The following is a 15,442-nucleotide window of genomic DNA, read 5'->3' on the forward strand; positions in this document are numbered from 1 at the left end:
ATTATGTTGAAATATAGAAAAGCAATCATGGTAAAAACTCTGTAAGGTGGGATCCATGGCTGTTTCCTGCAAGAGATCTAGCCTGCAGGGGACAGATTATTTGTTCAATGAATAAGTGAAACAATCATGCTCTTGAAGGACCTGCATTCTCTAGGATCTGTTGCTAGCCATCTGTGTGATGGCTAAGAAGACCTGTAACCTGGCTAAGGATCAGTTTTCTCACCTGTAGAACAGGGAGAAGGTTTAACTCACAGGGTTTTAAATAAGAGCTTATGGGGGAAATCTCTGGTACACAATGGATCAGTACCTTTATTTCCTTCTGTTACTTTGGAGATGCTGAACCTGCCCTGATTGGGATTTCCGGCTTGCCTTTCCCAAGAGCTCCAGGGCTTGAAATAGGGCCTATGGCGATTTTTCTTTCCCATTTTCAATCCTTTCAATGTAAAACTGTAGGTTTTTAAAAAATTGAAATTAGTTGATTTATATTTAATTGAAATATAGTTGATTGATAATCTTGATAATAGATAATCGATAATGTATTAGTTTTAGGTGTATAGTAAAGTGATTCACTCATATATATATATTCTTTATCAGGTTATTTTCCATTATAGGTTGTTATAAACTATTGACTATAGTTTTCTGTGCTATACAGTAGGTCCTTGTTGTTTATTTTATATATAGTAGTGTGTATTTGTTAATCCCAAACTCCTAATGTATCTATCCCCCACTCCCCCCCCCCCAAAAAAAAAAACCACACAAAACCTTGGAATTCTGACTCTGCAATTTACTATATGACCTTGGGCAGCCTTTTTGTGCCTCAATTTCTTTATTTATAAAACAGGTGTAATAACAGTCGGGCTTCCCTGGTGGTTCAGTGGTAAAGAATCTGCCTGCAATGCAGGAAATGTGGCAGGAGCCATGGTTCCATCCCTGGGTTGGGAAGCTCCCCTGAAGGAAATGGTAACCCATTCCAGTATTCTTGCCTGGGAAAGCCTATGGACAGAGGAACCTGGTGCACTTAACAGTCTATGGGGCGGAAAAAGAGTTGGATACAACTTAGCAACTAAGTAACATTACCAGTAACTGCCTTATAGGAGTATTTTAAGGATTACATGAGGTGTTATACCAAGTGCTTGTACTAGTGCCTGGCACATAGGGGATGCTTAGTAAGTACTGGCTGTGATGAGTCTTTATGATTCCCTTTTTCACTCCTAATTTTGGTAACCTTTCTTCCTTTCCTCCTGTAGGCATTCTTAGTGCATACGATCTCTTCTGGAGAAAAGGCTCACTCTGAGGTACACTTTGAGAGAAATGGGTTCAGTAGAGTCTTCCAAACAAACAAATCAAGAAACTTAAAGTGGGAATAGACAAGTAGGGGCATTAGAACCCTGAAGAGAGAGGCTTTTTGCACCTGTAGCATACACGAGGCAACGATAAAGGCTGAAGCAAGAAACCAGGTGTGACCACTTTCCAGTGAATTTGGGTTGAAAAATTGCTATTCATGTGAAGTCCAGCAATGCCGCAGAACTAGTCTCTGAAACATTCATCAGCTTAATCCAGTGTGTATGATGTTCTTCTGGTTTTCATTAGCATTTTCCTACTTCGAAATAAGTAGGTGCATTGTTCCTAGAAAGTGGAGAGTACTCAATGAGACACTCCTTGTGTGGGAGCTGAAGCGGCTGCCATGAGGTTATGGAGAATGTCTTTCACATCTTTCTATCCCTAGCACTAGCACGGTGCCTAGCATAGGAGGAGCTCAAAAAGTGTTCGTAGAATTATCTTCAAACTTTAGTTGTCCTTCCCAAAGAAGCTTCTCTTGCCCACACTCGGCCGCAAGCAGGTCCGCTCCTAGAAATAACATTTATTCTAAGGACCTCTGCGCAGAGAGTCTTGGGAAGCGGTTCCCCTCCCTCATTACCTCGTTACTCCTCCCCTCTGTAGCCTTTGAAAGAACAGGCACGCCACGTGATTCCCTCCTTTATCCCACCTCCGAGAAAACCTGGTTGATAATGGGCAGGAGCATAGGCCAACCATAAGACTTTACTTTCTCTTCCATCCAATAAAAAGAGGCGATAGGTACAAGGCTCAGCTTTTGTGACTTCCCCCTCCCCCTTTGAGCCCGCCCCCCCACTTCTCCTCTAAGATTCGGCATTTGACAACTCGTCTGGCCAATGAGAAGTTCCTACTCTGTATGAGAAGGCTGGACCGACTGAATGATAGACATTCCCACCTGACCAATGAAGTGTCACAAGTGTGGGAGGGGTGTAGGGCAGGACCAATGGCGCGGTGCCAATAACGAGCATCGGGGTGAGGGCGGGACAAAACTGTTTGCTGGAGGGAGGGGAAGGCCTAGGGAACCAAACAGCGCTGCCGCCGCCGCCGCTACAACCCGAGTTGGAGGAGGGAGAAGCCAGGAAGAAAATGGCGGCCGTGGCTGCAGAGGCGGCAGCGACTGCAGCGTCCCCCGGGGAGGGGGGCGCCGGCGAGGCCGAGCCGGAGATGGAGCCCATCCCCGGCAGCGAGGCCGGCACTGACCCCCTCCCGGTCACGGCTACTGAAGCATCTGTGCCGGACGGAGAGGCTGACGGGCAGCAGTCCTCTCCTCAGGCCGATGAACCGCCGCTCCCGCCGCCGCCGCCGCCGCCGGGGGAGCTCGCCCGCAGCCCGGAGGCGGCGGGGCTGGAGCTGGAGCCTGAGGAGAAGCTGCCCGCTCGAGTAGTGGAACCGGGGGCAGCCGCGCCTCCGGAAGGGCCCAGCTTGCCACCTTCTCCTGTACCGCCGCCGGAGGAGCCCCCGGCTCCCGAGGAGCGCCAGGAACCGCCGCTGCCCCAGCCAGCAGCCCCGGCTCTCGTACCGCCGGCGGGCGGGGACTCCGCGGTGTCGCAACTGATCCCCGGCTCGGAGGTGCGGGTCACGCTGGACCACATCATTGAGGACGCGCTCGTCGTGTCGTTCCGCCTCGGGGAGAAGCTCTTCTCCGGGGTCCTCATGGATTTGTCCAAAAGGTACCGCGCCCGCCCCCAGCAGCCCCCCGGGACGCCCCGGCCCGCTCGGTCCCCGGGGAGGGAGCGAGTCCAGGCTGCCCATCTACACCCGGCTCCCGCCTCTCAGGCGTCCCGCCGCCTGCGCCGCCCTCGGGTACCGCGCGGCGCGTGGCGCGCGCTCCGAGTGGGGCAGGGGCGCGGGGCCGCGAAAGGGCGATCCCTGCCCCAGGTGGGCGCCTGGAGGCAGGTGTGCCTCCAGGTGGGGGGCGCGAGTGCTTGAGGGGCTCCTGGGTCTCACCCTCCCCCCCCAACCCCAGTCCCAGCCTCCTTTCACACCTGACCCTGGCTCACCCACACTGAGTCGGGTGGGTTAATGCAAAACGCAGAAGAATTTTCGCAGAGTACGGGATACAGGGTGGGGGAGATTGCTGTGTTCCGAAATTAATCTTTAATGAGGTTGGAGAAAGGGGTGTGTGCGTTGGGGTTCCGGAAACGTTAACTGTCACTCCTTATAAAGGGAAGAGCATTTATTCAAAATGAGCCTTTTGATTGTTAATCTCAATGTTAGAACTAATTCCCCCTATATAACTGTTCAATACGGAAGCATATTTGGGTAATTACGATAAATTTTAAGAGAAGTTTAAAGAAGAGATGGGATTTTTGTTATTTAATTTTTAATATCAAGATGATGTGGTATAAGTGTTCAAATACTAACTTCTAAAACTGGATACAGTTTGAATGGTTGAGTTCACTAATAAACCTCTTTAGCACATTTTCATTTCTTACATTAGGTTGTTTTGGGGCTTTGGTTTATACAGGTGAAGATACTGTGTTCTGAGTCTAGAATTAAGTTAACCTTTTTATTCTCTTCTTTTGCAGATATGAAGTGCAGAGACTCCCATTCACGGCTCTCCATTCTGTTTCCTGCAACAGCACACACACTGATGGTATTTCACCTGTTTAGAAATGGCTTATTTTAGTGTGTTTTGCTTTTAACTGCTTGCCCTCCCATCAAGACACAAGAATCTTTCCTTGTTTGGGGAAGAAGTGTGTAATAGAAGTATGGGAAAAGATGGGAGCCTTTACCATTACCGCAAACACTTCTCAAAAATTTTTTTTAGTTTTTTCATTTATAAAGAATTTTGGGTTAGGACTTTTGCACTTTTGTTTTCGTAAAACAGAAAGCAGAATAAGACCAGTGTGCTTTCTACTGATGTGTTTATTAGCAAGCGAGAGAATGTATGGTCAGTAGTGTGTATGCTATTGAATCAAACAGAAGTGAAGGGCAGTGATTGTGTGAGAATCTGGATTTCAAATCTGCAAAAGGAAGGTGCAAAAAGGTAAGTTGTTTCTGGAAATGGAATCCATATTGCTTTCCTGTTTTGAGGTGCTCATTGTCCAGGTGTTTTGTTTGTTTTTAAAATTTTTCTTTCATAGGAAATTGCAGTTCTGTTTTACCTACAGTACTTCTAATGAACAGCAGCTTTTGTAGCTCTTGTTATGAACCTTTTACATTTTAATGTTTTGAAATGAAAAGATCCTGTCATTAAAGTATTTTTTAAAAAGCCATTAAGGGAACCATATTAACTTTTCATTCCACAAATATTTGTTGAGCACATTTATGTAAGGCACCCTCCTAGCTATTCTGAATACTATATGTATGAGACACAATCTGACCCTCCTAGAAACGTACATGGGAAGCATACACATTATGGAAGTGGTGAGGAAATAAAACAGTTTTTAAAATTTAGCTCTTTGAGGAAGTATTGGGTCAGTGATTGATTAGTTGAATATCCTTTCATAATATAATTTGGAAAAATAGATCTGCCAATATTATTTTGTAATCTTTGCATACTTTGCATACTTTCATGCACAGTTTTGGGGTTAAAGTGATGATCCAGGAGAGAAATCTTTACAGATTTTACCAAGACTGTGAGTATAGTCATCAGTTGCTTTAAAAATAGTTTGTATCAGGAATTCCTTCTCCGATCAGTGGGTAGGATTCTGCACTCTCACTGTCTGGACCCGGGTTCCATCCTTGCTCTGGGAACTAGGATCCCACAAGGCCGCATGACCAAGAGATAAATAAAAATAAGTTGTTTCCTATTTGAATTGGCCATTGAGTGAAACCTTTAGGTAGAAATAACAACAGCTTCCTCTATATGGGAGAAGGATATGAAAAAAATAGACTGTATAACTAAATCACTTTGCTGTACACCTGAAATGAACACACACTGCGAATCAACTGGACTCCATAAAAATTAAGACAAGAGCTTCCCTGTTTTTTTTTTTTTGAGTACCTGTTAAGTAACAGGCTTTGAACCTCATGCTTCAATTCTGGGGGTATTTTTCATTTATATGAGAGGAAATTCCATCAGTTTGGCCAGTTATTTAGCTTGTAAATTGCAAAGATTCAGATGTAGTTGATCTGATTCTAAAGCCTGTGCATTTTCTAATTTCATATTAGAAAGGCAGTTGGGCTGGCAAATTTCCTGTTAAGTAGTAAGTAAAGAAGTGCATGCTTCTGAAATATATGCTTATCCTTCTGTTAATAGCTATATCGGATAATACAGAGGTTGTGTATGTTGGAGCCAGGCAGATATTTTTAGTCAGCTCATAGCCATACCTGCTCTGGAGACTCCCCGTTTTCATAGCTGTATACTGGGAACGGAGTAAACTCTGAGGCCTTGGTTCTTGCCTCCTCAGTGAGATGTCAGAAAATAATGAACATTTGGGAGGCTACTAGGTGCCTCCTAGTACGTGCTTTTCTTCAGTCTTCCAATGGGCCAGTTCATGCTTTTATTAATTTTTTTATTCTGACGTGTGGCACAGAAATGTCTTTCAAAGTTGGAAGAGTTGTTCATGTAGCAAGAGTGTCTGATCCTAGAGTACAGGATTTTATATATATATATGTGGCTTGATCAAGAGTCTGCTTTTTGTAAGCATTTGCTTGACATTCTTTACCTTCCTGTCATTGAATTATTTTTTCCTTTATTTTTAGAATTATTTGATTGAAGAAGACATTTTTGAAGAGAATCTTTTTGTGGAAAAGGAGCAGGACACATGTAATTAAAAAAAAAAAAACAAAACCTAAAGAAAAGAAAGTGGTGCTGAATGGTACATTGATCTGGACAGAGTTTCAGGGTACATGGGTGCTGACTTCTAGCATCTGCCTCTCCAGTTAATACCTTGACTTTGGGCAAATCTCTTTGCCTGTCTGGGATTCAGTCTCTATCTAGTCTTTATGAGGCTAATTCATTTTGACTTAAGGCAATTCACTTTACACACAAATAAGCAAACAAACTTTACACCTCAATTTATAGACCTAAATAGGGTGACCAAGTGGTCTGGTTTTCCTGTACCATCCTACACAGGTACCTGGTTTCCTGTACCTGGTTTGATTGTTGATCTCCTTTCTTTATTCAAAGTAACTTGCTTTGGCAAGTAAAAAACATGGTCACCCTAAAAATGAGGATATTTGAATATCTAGTTAGAACAGATATTGTGTAGTGGAGTATTTGTTTGAAACTGAATGGCTTTAAGTTGAGGCTTGCATTATTTAGTTTATTCTAGGCATATCCACTATTTTATCCTCAGCCCTCTTAGGTAGTTTAAATTAACCCTGTCTCCTTTAGCAAAGTCTAATGACAAGCAGATAAAGTAATCAGGTAACTCCCAAATGTAGTTTGGTGTTCCTATTGTCTTTTCTTCCTTAACCTTATGCTTTTGAAATTTTGACTTTGGTACGTTTGTTTCTTCATCTAGCATTATATAGTATTATATAGTAAACATTCCTTCAGGTTGCTAAACTGTCTTAATGCTTATTTTAGACAGAATAATCATTGGTTGTACAATATTTAATTTTCTTATGGTAAATAAACATCCATGGTATTATGGTAAGTGGATGTTCCTTGCTCTGACATATGTCAACTGTTAGCCAGATTTGTTTTATCATACACACACCTCCACTGGGTTATTTTGAAGCAAATCGTAAACATCATTTTACCATAAATATTTTGGTACAGATCTCTAAAAAGATAAGGACTTTAAAATTTTAACTGTACTACTTTTGTCATATCTAATATAGTAGCAATTCCTTCACATCATAATATGCAGTCAGCGTCTCAAAATTAACATCTAAGTTTTGTTCAAATCAGAATTCAAGTAAAGTTTATTACATTGCAATTGGTTAAGTTCCTTAAGGTTTTCATCTGTAGTTCTCCTACCATTACTTTTATTCCCTTGCAGTTTATTTGTTAATCCATAGCCTTTTTGGTAGAATTTTCCACATTGTGACTTTCTTCCAATTGCATCCCCTTGGATGCATTTCCATAACATTTTAAAAATAGTTCTTTTCCCTCAGGAGTAAACAGATGGGACAACTGTAGCCCCCTACAGGCCCCCAAGGGCCTTGTTTTGGGTCAGTAGAAATGATACGATATCTTTTGCCTGCCTGCAGACTTCTAGGCCTCTCCCTTAAACACACCTCCAACTTTAGTAATTCCAAACATAGAAAAGTTTAACCAGGCAAGATAACTTGCTGAGGGCAAAAGCCTTCAGCCAGAGCTTCTGAACATGTAGTTTCTCAGGCTTCTCAATCTATACTTGAAACAAAATAAGTCTTTCTGTAAGTTGTGACTGACTCTTTGCCCCACCAGGCTTCTCTGTCCATTGTATTCTCCAGGCAAGAATACCGGAGTGGGTTGCTGTTTCCTTCTCTAGGAGATCTTCCTGATCCAGGGATCAAACTCAGGTCTCTTGCTTGGCAGGCAGATTCTTTACCACTGAGTCTTTTGAAGGGACATATGTATGAAACCTGTGGTTTCTTTCTATAAGAGGGATCTTTAAACTGTTTGTTACTATTCTTCACATCTTTAAAGTTATAAAGCTACGTTGAAGTCCTAAAAAATCTTTCTGATCCCGTATTTTGGGAACTGATATGAATTAAGGGATCATGAAGTAAATGCTTAACGCTTAAAAGTCCTTGTGCATTTTTAATTTTGTGGTACGTACTTATTAAAGATTGTAGCTAGTTGTATTTTGGAAATGATCTTTTATAAAACTGACTTTTGTATATGCAGGTTACATTAATAAGAACTGAGGTGATTTCTTAATAGACAACTTCAGATTTCACTAAATTCTTAAGACAATTTATACATTTACTTGTTTTTTTAAGGAAATATAAACCAAGACAATAATTTTTTTTCTTTACAGACATCATGAAACGTATGGTGCAATAGCCCTACTTTTGGTGGGAAAAATATACAGCCATTCTGGTGAAGCAGTGAGTAGTGGTATGAGTAGCTTATGCTAAGTGTCCAGGCTGAGAATTTAGGCCCTGAAGTAGTATGCTTGAATGATTGTGTTGAGTTGTGCATATTTAAAACACTTAAAAATATTTTTGATTATTCTGCTTATATCCAAATGTGTTGATAAAGAATTTCGACAGTAAAATAGCGTAGAGATGAGTGCCAATCACTTTGACCCAGGCAGCTTTAGGACAGCCACTGCTGTACTTGTATATATATTGTATTGAGGGTGAACTCTTCATTGCTGGTTGGACTACAGTGATTTTTTTTGGAAGTGATTAGTTATTGAACATTAAAAGTCTAGTTTGAATGTAAAGAATCTTGTAATATCATAGTATTGAAAATGAATTTTGTAGACTAGATAACTAGATGTGTTACACACAAATTATGCCAGGCATGTTTTATTGGAGTTGGGTCTCCAATAAAATGAGGTTAAATTTCAGCCTTTTATGTGTGAATAAGACCATACTTCACTGTGTACTGTCTTAAAGCAATGCTCTTGATGGAACTAAGTTTAATCTTCCTGAGATCAGCTTTTCTGCGGGGGGCCATTAAAGAATTTGTGTTCATCTTCTCTGTTATGGCTGAGTTAATTTCACATTGATTAAAAATGAAAGATATTTTTAGTAGTTAACTTGTGCCTCCGAAGTACATCCTTGTTTCTTGATATTTATTGGTCCCATTCTATCTTAATTCCCTCATTAGTTCAGGCACACCAGAACAGAGCTTGCTTTAGTGGCAGATCATGCAGGAAAGTGGAGGTTAAATTATACTCTGGATGGATTTAATAGAGAATGTTTTGGCTAAAATCTTTTGAGCAGTTTTTCTCAAAACAAATGTGCTTTAAGATTTCTGAGCTTCGCTCCACCAATTTGTTTTTAACAAGCTGATTCTGATACAGATGACTCTTAGAGCATATTTGGAGATAACTGACTTTTAGGGGTAGTTTTGCCAAGATAGTAGGACCATAAATTTGTTAAACCTGTTTTTAAAGTTATTGGGTAATTTGACTGGAATGTAGTTACAAAGTAAGCAATACATGGGCCACTTGGGTGGCAGGTCAGATCCTTTGTGTAGAACTGGTAATTAGACTTGCAAATTGTTCCCTAAGTCTGGTTGCCTACTAGAAGTTTAAGAAGTCAATTTTTGTCTCTTTACCTTTGGACCAAGTGGCCTTAACAAAATTGTGGGGTCTTTTAGCCTTTTTTAAAACAAATAATTCCTATAATATTTGACTTCTCTTTTCTGCTTATTCCCACCATTTAAAAAGGTTGCTAAGCTTTACTTTCTATAATTAACAATAGTTACTATGTATTTCCCACTCCCATTCGAGGCACTGTGCCAGGTACTTTGTAGATATTGTTTCATTTTACTCTAGGAAGTCCAATGAAGTTAAATTCTATTAATCTTCATTTCACAGATTAAGACACCAAGGCTCAGAGATTAAGTTAATTGCCTAAAACTATAAGTGGTAGGAATTAGCAGGTGTATCGAAGACACCTTTTTGCTCATGGAATAAGATGAACAGCTGATAGTCACAGTGGTTTCTGAGAACTACATTTTGTGATTTGAATAGGAAAGCACTGAGGAGCCTTTTTTTTTTTTTTAAGTCTTTATTGGATTTGTTACAATATTGTTTCTGTTTTAGATTTTGGTGTTTTGGCCAAGAGGCATGTGGGATCTTAACTTCCCAAGGAGGGATCGAACCTCCTTGCCCGGCATTGGAAGGCGAAATCTTAACCACTGGACCATCAGGGAAGTCCCCGAGGATGCGTTTTTGAATGACATACAATTCTTTAAGATTTACAAACAGCCTTGTTCTACTTCGAATACATATAACTATTTTTTCCCATTGTCATTTAGCTTACAATTGTGGTGGGGAGTTACCCTACTAGGTAGGAATGGCAGAGCGCTCTGTTCTCACGCCACCAAGAGTAGCTGCTTGACTTTAAATTGTGAGCTGCTTTTCAGTTAGTTCAATTTAGTGAACTCTTTGGGGCATTTTTGAAAATGGGGTTTCTTCTTCATATATGGTCCTAGGTCTTAAATGTTGTGCCTTGGTTGGCCTGGTCCTGGCAACAGTGGAGTCTACTTCATGGGAGGAATCACAAAATGTCAGATTGGAAGCTTGTTGAGCACAAGATCACATTGATTAAGTGCTGGATGATTGAGTTGGAAAAGACTTTAAAGACTAACCTATAGTAAGTTGTTGGAAACCTGTTTGTGGTAAAACAGAAATAGTGAAATTAATTGAATTAGTTGCTTTTAAAAAAGTCCATCCATTGAGAAATAACTTAGACCTCTGTGTGATAGATCCTATTGGATATAATACAGAAATATCAAAAGTACATAGAAATAATAATGGAAACATAGAGAACTTAAGACTATGTATTGGTGTCTTAGAGCCAGGACCAAGGGAATTCTTTCCAAGTGTTTGAAAACTGATGAGTATTTTGTTGATAATTAAGATTCTTTTATTATACCAGTGTTCATTTTCAAGTATCTTTCTCTAAGTGATGTTATACAAAAGTGAAGTCAAGATTTGTCAGCTCTTAAAAACGTTTTGCCGCTTCATGGTCATTATCATTTTCTTGGATGGTTATTTTAAAAGAATTTACTGTTAGGGAGTTAAATAATTTGAGTACCATACAGATGTTATGACCATTTTGCTTTGAAAAAGAAGGAAGTGTGTTTTCTTTATAGTTGTTTCCATATTTCCAGAATATCCAGGTAAGTAGTTGTTTTTAGAGCAGCAGTTACCAGCCTTTTGGCACCAGAGACTGGTTTCATGGAACAGTTTTTCCCTGGACTGGGGTCGGGGGGTGGTTGCAGGATGATCCAAGTGCATTACATTTCCTGTACACTTGATTCTATTGTTATTGTATCAGCTTCACTGGAGATCATCAGGCATTAGATTCCAGAGGTTGGGGACCCCTATTTCAGAGGATTAGTTGAAGGTATATGAGTGGGAGCTTAAACTCTAAATTATTCACGATTAACCTCTTTTTTCTTTTCCTCCAAAAACTATATTTATGAAAGGGAATTGCATGGACTTTTCAGAAGATGGAGTAGATCCTTAGGATTACAGAGATGTTCTTTTAAAACTTATGCAGCCTGTCCATGCTCCCCACCCCTAGTTAATTTTTCCTGGCATTCTTGTTCATAATATGTGGATGTTTTGTTTTTATGTTGCTAAAGTCATCTTCCCTCCCTCCCTCACCCATTTGGGTACCCACAGTCCTTGCAGATTGCCTTTATAATACTTGGGGCTTTTAATTAAAAATATCCATTTACTCAGTTAACAAAATTGAATATATTTTATTTTTTAAATATTGTTTTATTTATTTAGGCTAGGCTGTACAGATTCCCAACCAGGGATCTTAGTTCCCCAAGCTGGGATCAAACCCATGCCCCCTTTAGTTAAATGCAGAGTCTTAACAACTAGACCACCAGGGAAGTCTCAGATATGTATTAATTTTACTATAATAATAGTTACCATATATTATACCTGCTGCTGCTAAGTCACTTCAGTCATGTCCAACTCTGTGCGACCCCATAGACGGCAGCCCACCAGGCCTAGTATACAGTAATTATTTATACTCTTAATTAATCTTGACAATTCTATCAAGTTACTTCAATTCCAATATTGAAAAAGCTCTGAAACCAATTTTCTGTTAAATTTTTTGGTGGCAAAACCTAACCTGACTGAAGTTATATGAGGATATTATATGTGTTTATCCCATTTAGCGTGAAGTTGTTTCATTTCACCGCTGAACTAGTAATATGCTTGATGAATCAGTGCTTATTATCTTTTGAAAGCTGGGAAAAATTCTGAGGCCTGTCCACCTCGATGGGGTTCAGAAAACAGTATGTGGGCCTGTTAGCTCCTCCACTCCCTTAGAGGTGGAGGAGAGGGGTTAAGTAGCTTGATGAAGTAAGGGGAAGCAGCAGTAGTGTGGTTAAGATTCTGATTTTGGGGGCAACTGCCTGGATTTGTATCTTGGCTGTACTGCTAACTAGCTATGTGATCTTGGGAATGTCATTACACTCTGTGCTTTAGTTTTTCATCAGCTACAAATTGTGATGATTAATCAGTTGCTGTAAATAGAATAGTGCCTAGCACAAAGTACTATATAGTTGTTAACTATTCATAGTTTTATGAAGTAGCTATTAAGTGGCAGAACTAAGATGACAGCAGCTGTTACAGTCATTTAAATAGGTTTGCTTGAATAGCCACCCAACCTAATGCATTGTGGCCTGCAGTATAATCTGCATCTTCAAATAACTTGAAAACATCTGTAAGCTTCAAGTAATACTGGTGAAGTATAACTTTCCCATTTTAATAAGGAAGGATGACATTTATATTTTATGAAGGAGTGAGATAAGTAGGAGTTTTCATGATGGATGGTGAGGGATGTGTCTCAATTTTTTCTTCCAGTAACCCCTTGGGGCAGGTGGATTTTGAGGGAATTATGGGCTTTGTCATGAAGAGAAAGTTACAGTGTCATTTGGGAAATTTAGTCCTGCTTATTACATGCTTCTAAAACATAATTGAAAAGGGCTCACTTTTGATGAAGACAAATTTCAAACTTAGGGAACGGAAGATGTTTTGTGTTCTTTTCACTTATTAAATGGTGGGACCAGACTAGAACAGCTGAACTTTTTAACAAGTGATTTGTACTTTTGGTCCCATCACTATGTAATCAGAAACCTGCACTGGCATTGTCTTTTTAGGAGACTAGTACTCTTCTTCCCTTGCACTCTTACCTAACCCTCCCTCATACACACGCTCATCAACATGTCCTCTTTTCCCACTATATGGATTATCTGTGTTTTATTGCTTGTGTAAGCCTCTGAACTGTCTCCTATGGAAGGGGGTGTCAGTTTGCTGATGGGTAATTCCTGTGCTGCATCTTATCACCTGTTGGCTTTTTATTTTTTGCTTTTTTATTTTTTTTCTAAAAAACAAATGTGGCTTTACTAAAATTTACAAACTCCCAAGTTGTTAGCACTAGTTACAGTGAAGCTTTACAAAAAAAAGAAAGAAAAAGGGGCTTCCCTGGTGGCTCAGAGGTTAAAGCGTCTGCCTCCAATGTGGGAGACCCGGGTTCAATCCCTGGGTTTGGAAGATCCCCTGGAGAAGGAAATGGCAACCCACTCCAGTATTCTGTACTGGAATTCTCCAGTACTGGAGAATCCCATGGACGGAGGAGCCTGGTAGGCTATAGTCCGCGGAGTTGCAAAGAGTCAGACACGACTGAGCAACTTCACTTTCACTTTACAAAAAAAATAGCACATCTTATTAAGTATTTCCCACCATTAAAATGCCTTGTAGCCATTTTCAGGGACCTTAATGACTTCAATGTCTTTAAGGCTCGTAACATGGCTTTCCTATTGCCAGCATTTTCTAAATTTCTGCAGAAACACATTCAGGTAAGCAGATTCTTTGGCTGGCTTAAGTTTTTTGCTTTTTTAAAACCTAACTGTAGTTGGTTACCAACATTCAAAAACAGGCAACCACTCTCTGCCACTCCTGTTTTGCTCTTTACTTAATCTGCTTGGGCCCTTCCAGGTATAGTCTATTGCAAGGCTCATTGCCTAGCCACTAATCCTCAGTGCTTTCTTTCCCTCTGGTCTAGAACCCTTTTTTAGCAGGGACTCATGCATTCTGTCTCACCTACTGCAGTTGATCCTAGGGCTGGGAACTAGTTTTATACTATCTGACTAATTAGCATACTTGTATTTGAATAGATTTTGTGCTTAGTGGTACTTGAGGTGAGTTTGTGGGCATTTATGTTTAAGCAGAACAAATTTTCTTTTTTATATACTTCTTTGGAGGTTTTAATTTTTTTCCTCCTTGTCTTGTCTGTGCCACAGCATCCCTAGTTTCCCAACTAGGGACCGAACCCGTGCACCCTGCAGTGGATGCTTGGAGTTTTAACCACTAGACCACCAGGGAAGTTCCCTGCTTGAAAGTTTTGAGGGAACTGAGGTGTAAACTAAATTTAAGATTATACTTTTTAGAATAATTTTTACACTTTGAAATAATCTCAAAATAGAGAACTTAAACTCTTTTATCCTAGCTGCACTGATTTTTAACGTTTTGCCACATTTGCTTTATCATTCATTATATAAACACGTTTTTCTCTTGAACTGTTTGAGAGTAGGTTGCATACATCATCTCTCTTACCCCTTAATATTTGAGCATTTATTTCCTAAGATCAAAGATATTTTCCTACATAACCACAGCATAGTTTTCAAATTCAGGAAATGTTGATAAGAGAACATTTATCTGTTTTGTAGCTCATGTTTCATTACTTTGTCAATTTTCCCAAAAGTGTCCTTTAAAACTTTTTCCTTGAGTAAATGTACTGCATTTAGTTGCAGTATAATATAGAATGTATGAAATGGGGACTCTTCCTCCCTTTAGTTGCCTGTTCTTACTCACCAGAGGCTCACACAACAGGCAATGTTGTGTGCTCAGGGCACCGGGTCTGTGGTCATGTGGCCTCACTGGTGATGTTCCGTTTGAGTCTTCTCTCAGGTCAGGGTGTTGTTCTGTTATTCTCCATCATAATTACTATTTCCCTTGCAGTAATAATTCCTTTATCACCATGGAAATATACTGCTTCTCATCAAACTTGCCCCTCTTCATTAGACAATTAAAAAAATTTAATTGTGGTAAAAACGTAAAATATACTCTTTAAGTGTATGTAGTTCAGTGTTAAGTACATTCATATTGTTGTGAAGCAGATCTTCAGAACTTTTTATCTTAAAAAACTGAAACTTTGTACCCATTAAGTAACTCCTGTGAGTTTGACTACTATCAGTGGAATTGTACTGTCTTTTTGTGATGGACTTATTTCACTTAGCATAATGTTTTCAAGGATAATACATGTTGTAGCATGTGATAGGATTCCTTTCTTAAGTCTGAGTCATAGTGCATTGTACTTTATACATTTGTCTGTAAATAGGCATTTGGGTTGTTTCCATCTTTAGCCTGTGGTGAATGCTGCTATGTATGTGTGTGTGCAAATATCTTTGAGATATTTGAGAAACCTTTTTTTTCTTCTTCCAGTTATTGGCTAAATACTCAGAAGTAGATGTGTTTAATTTTTTGAAGCATATATGTACATTGTATTTTAATTT

The 15,442-nt window shown here is 39.9% G+C and overlaps 1 protein-coding gene and 1 non-coding gene across 7 annotated transcripts in view; one reads left to right on the plus strand and one right to left on the minus strand.

Moving 5' to 3' along the window:
• The first annotated feature begins 2,323 nt into the window (after window positions 1–2,323).
• PWWP2A (PWWP domain containing 2A) overlaps window positions 2,324–15,442 on the plus strand; it is a 34,365-nt gene continuing 21,246 nt past the window's right edge. Inside the window, exon 1 of one of the 6 annotated variants that reach the window (XM_027545789.1) lies at window positions 2,324–3,005. In XM_027545789.1, the coding sequence (XP_027401590.1) occupies window positions 2,422–3,005 (584 nt within the window). In that variant the 5' untranslated portion in view covers window positions 2,324–2,421. The other 5 variants (XM_027545782.1, XM_027545784.1, XM_027545786.1 and 2 more) reach the window with 5 other exon arrangements.
• LOC113896735 lies at window positions 13,621–13,750 on the minus strand. Its single transcript, XR_003512107.1, has one exon. It is a non-coding gene; the product is annotated as a small nucleolar RNA SNORA33 (small nucleolar RNA).

Source organism: Bos indicus x Bos taurus, chromosome 7 (genome assembly GCF_003369695.1).
Source record: "Bos indicus x Bos taurus breed Angus x Brahman F1 hybrid chromosome 7, Bos_hybrid_MaternalHap_v2.0, whole genome shotgun sequence".
Taxonomy (NCBI): domain Eukaryota; kingdom Metazoa; phylum Chordata; class Mammalia; order Artiodactyla; family Bovidae; genus Bos; species Bos indicus x Bos taurus.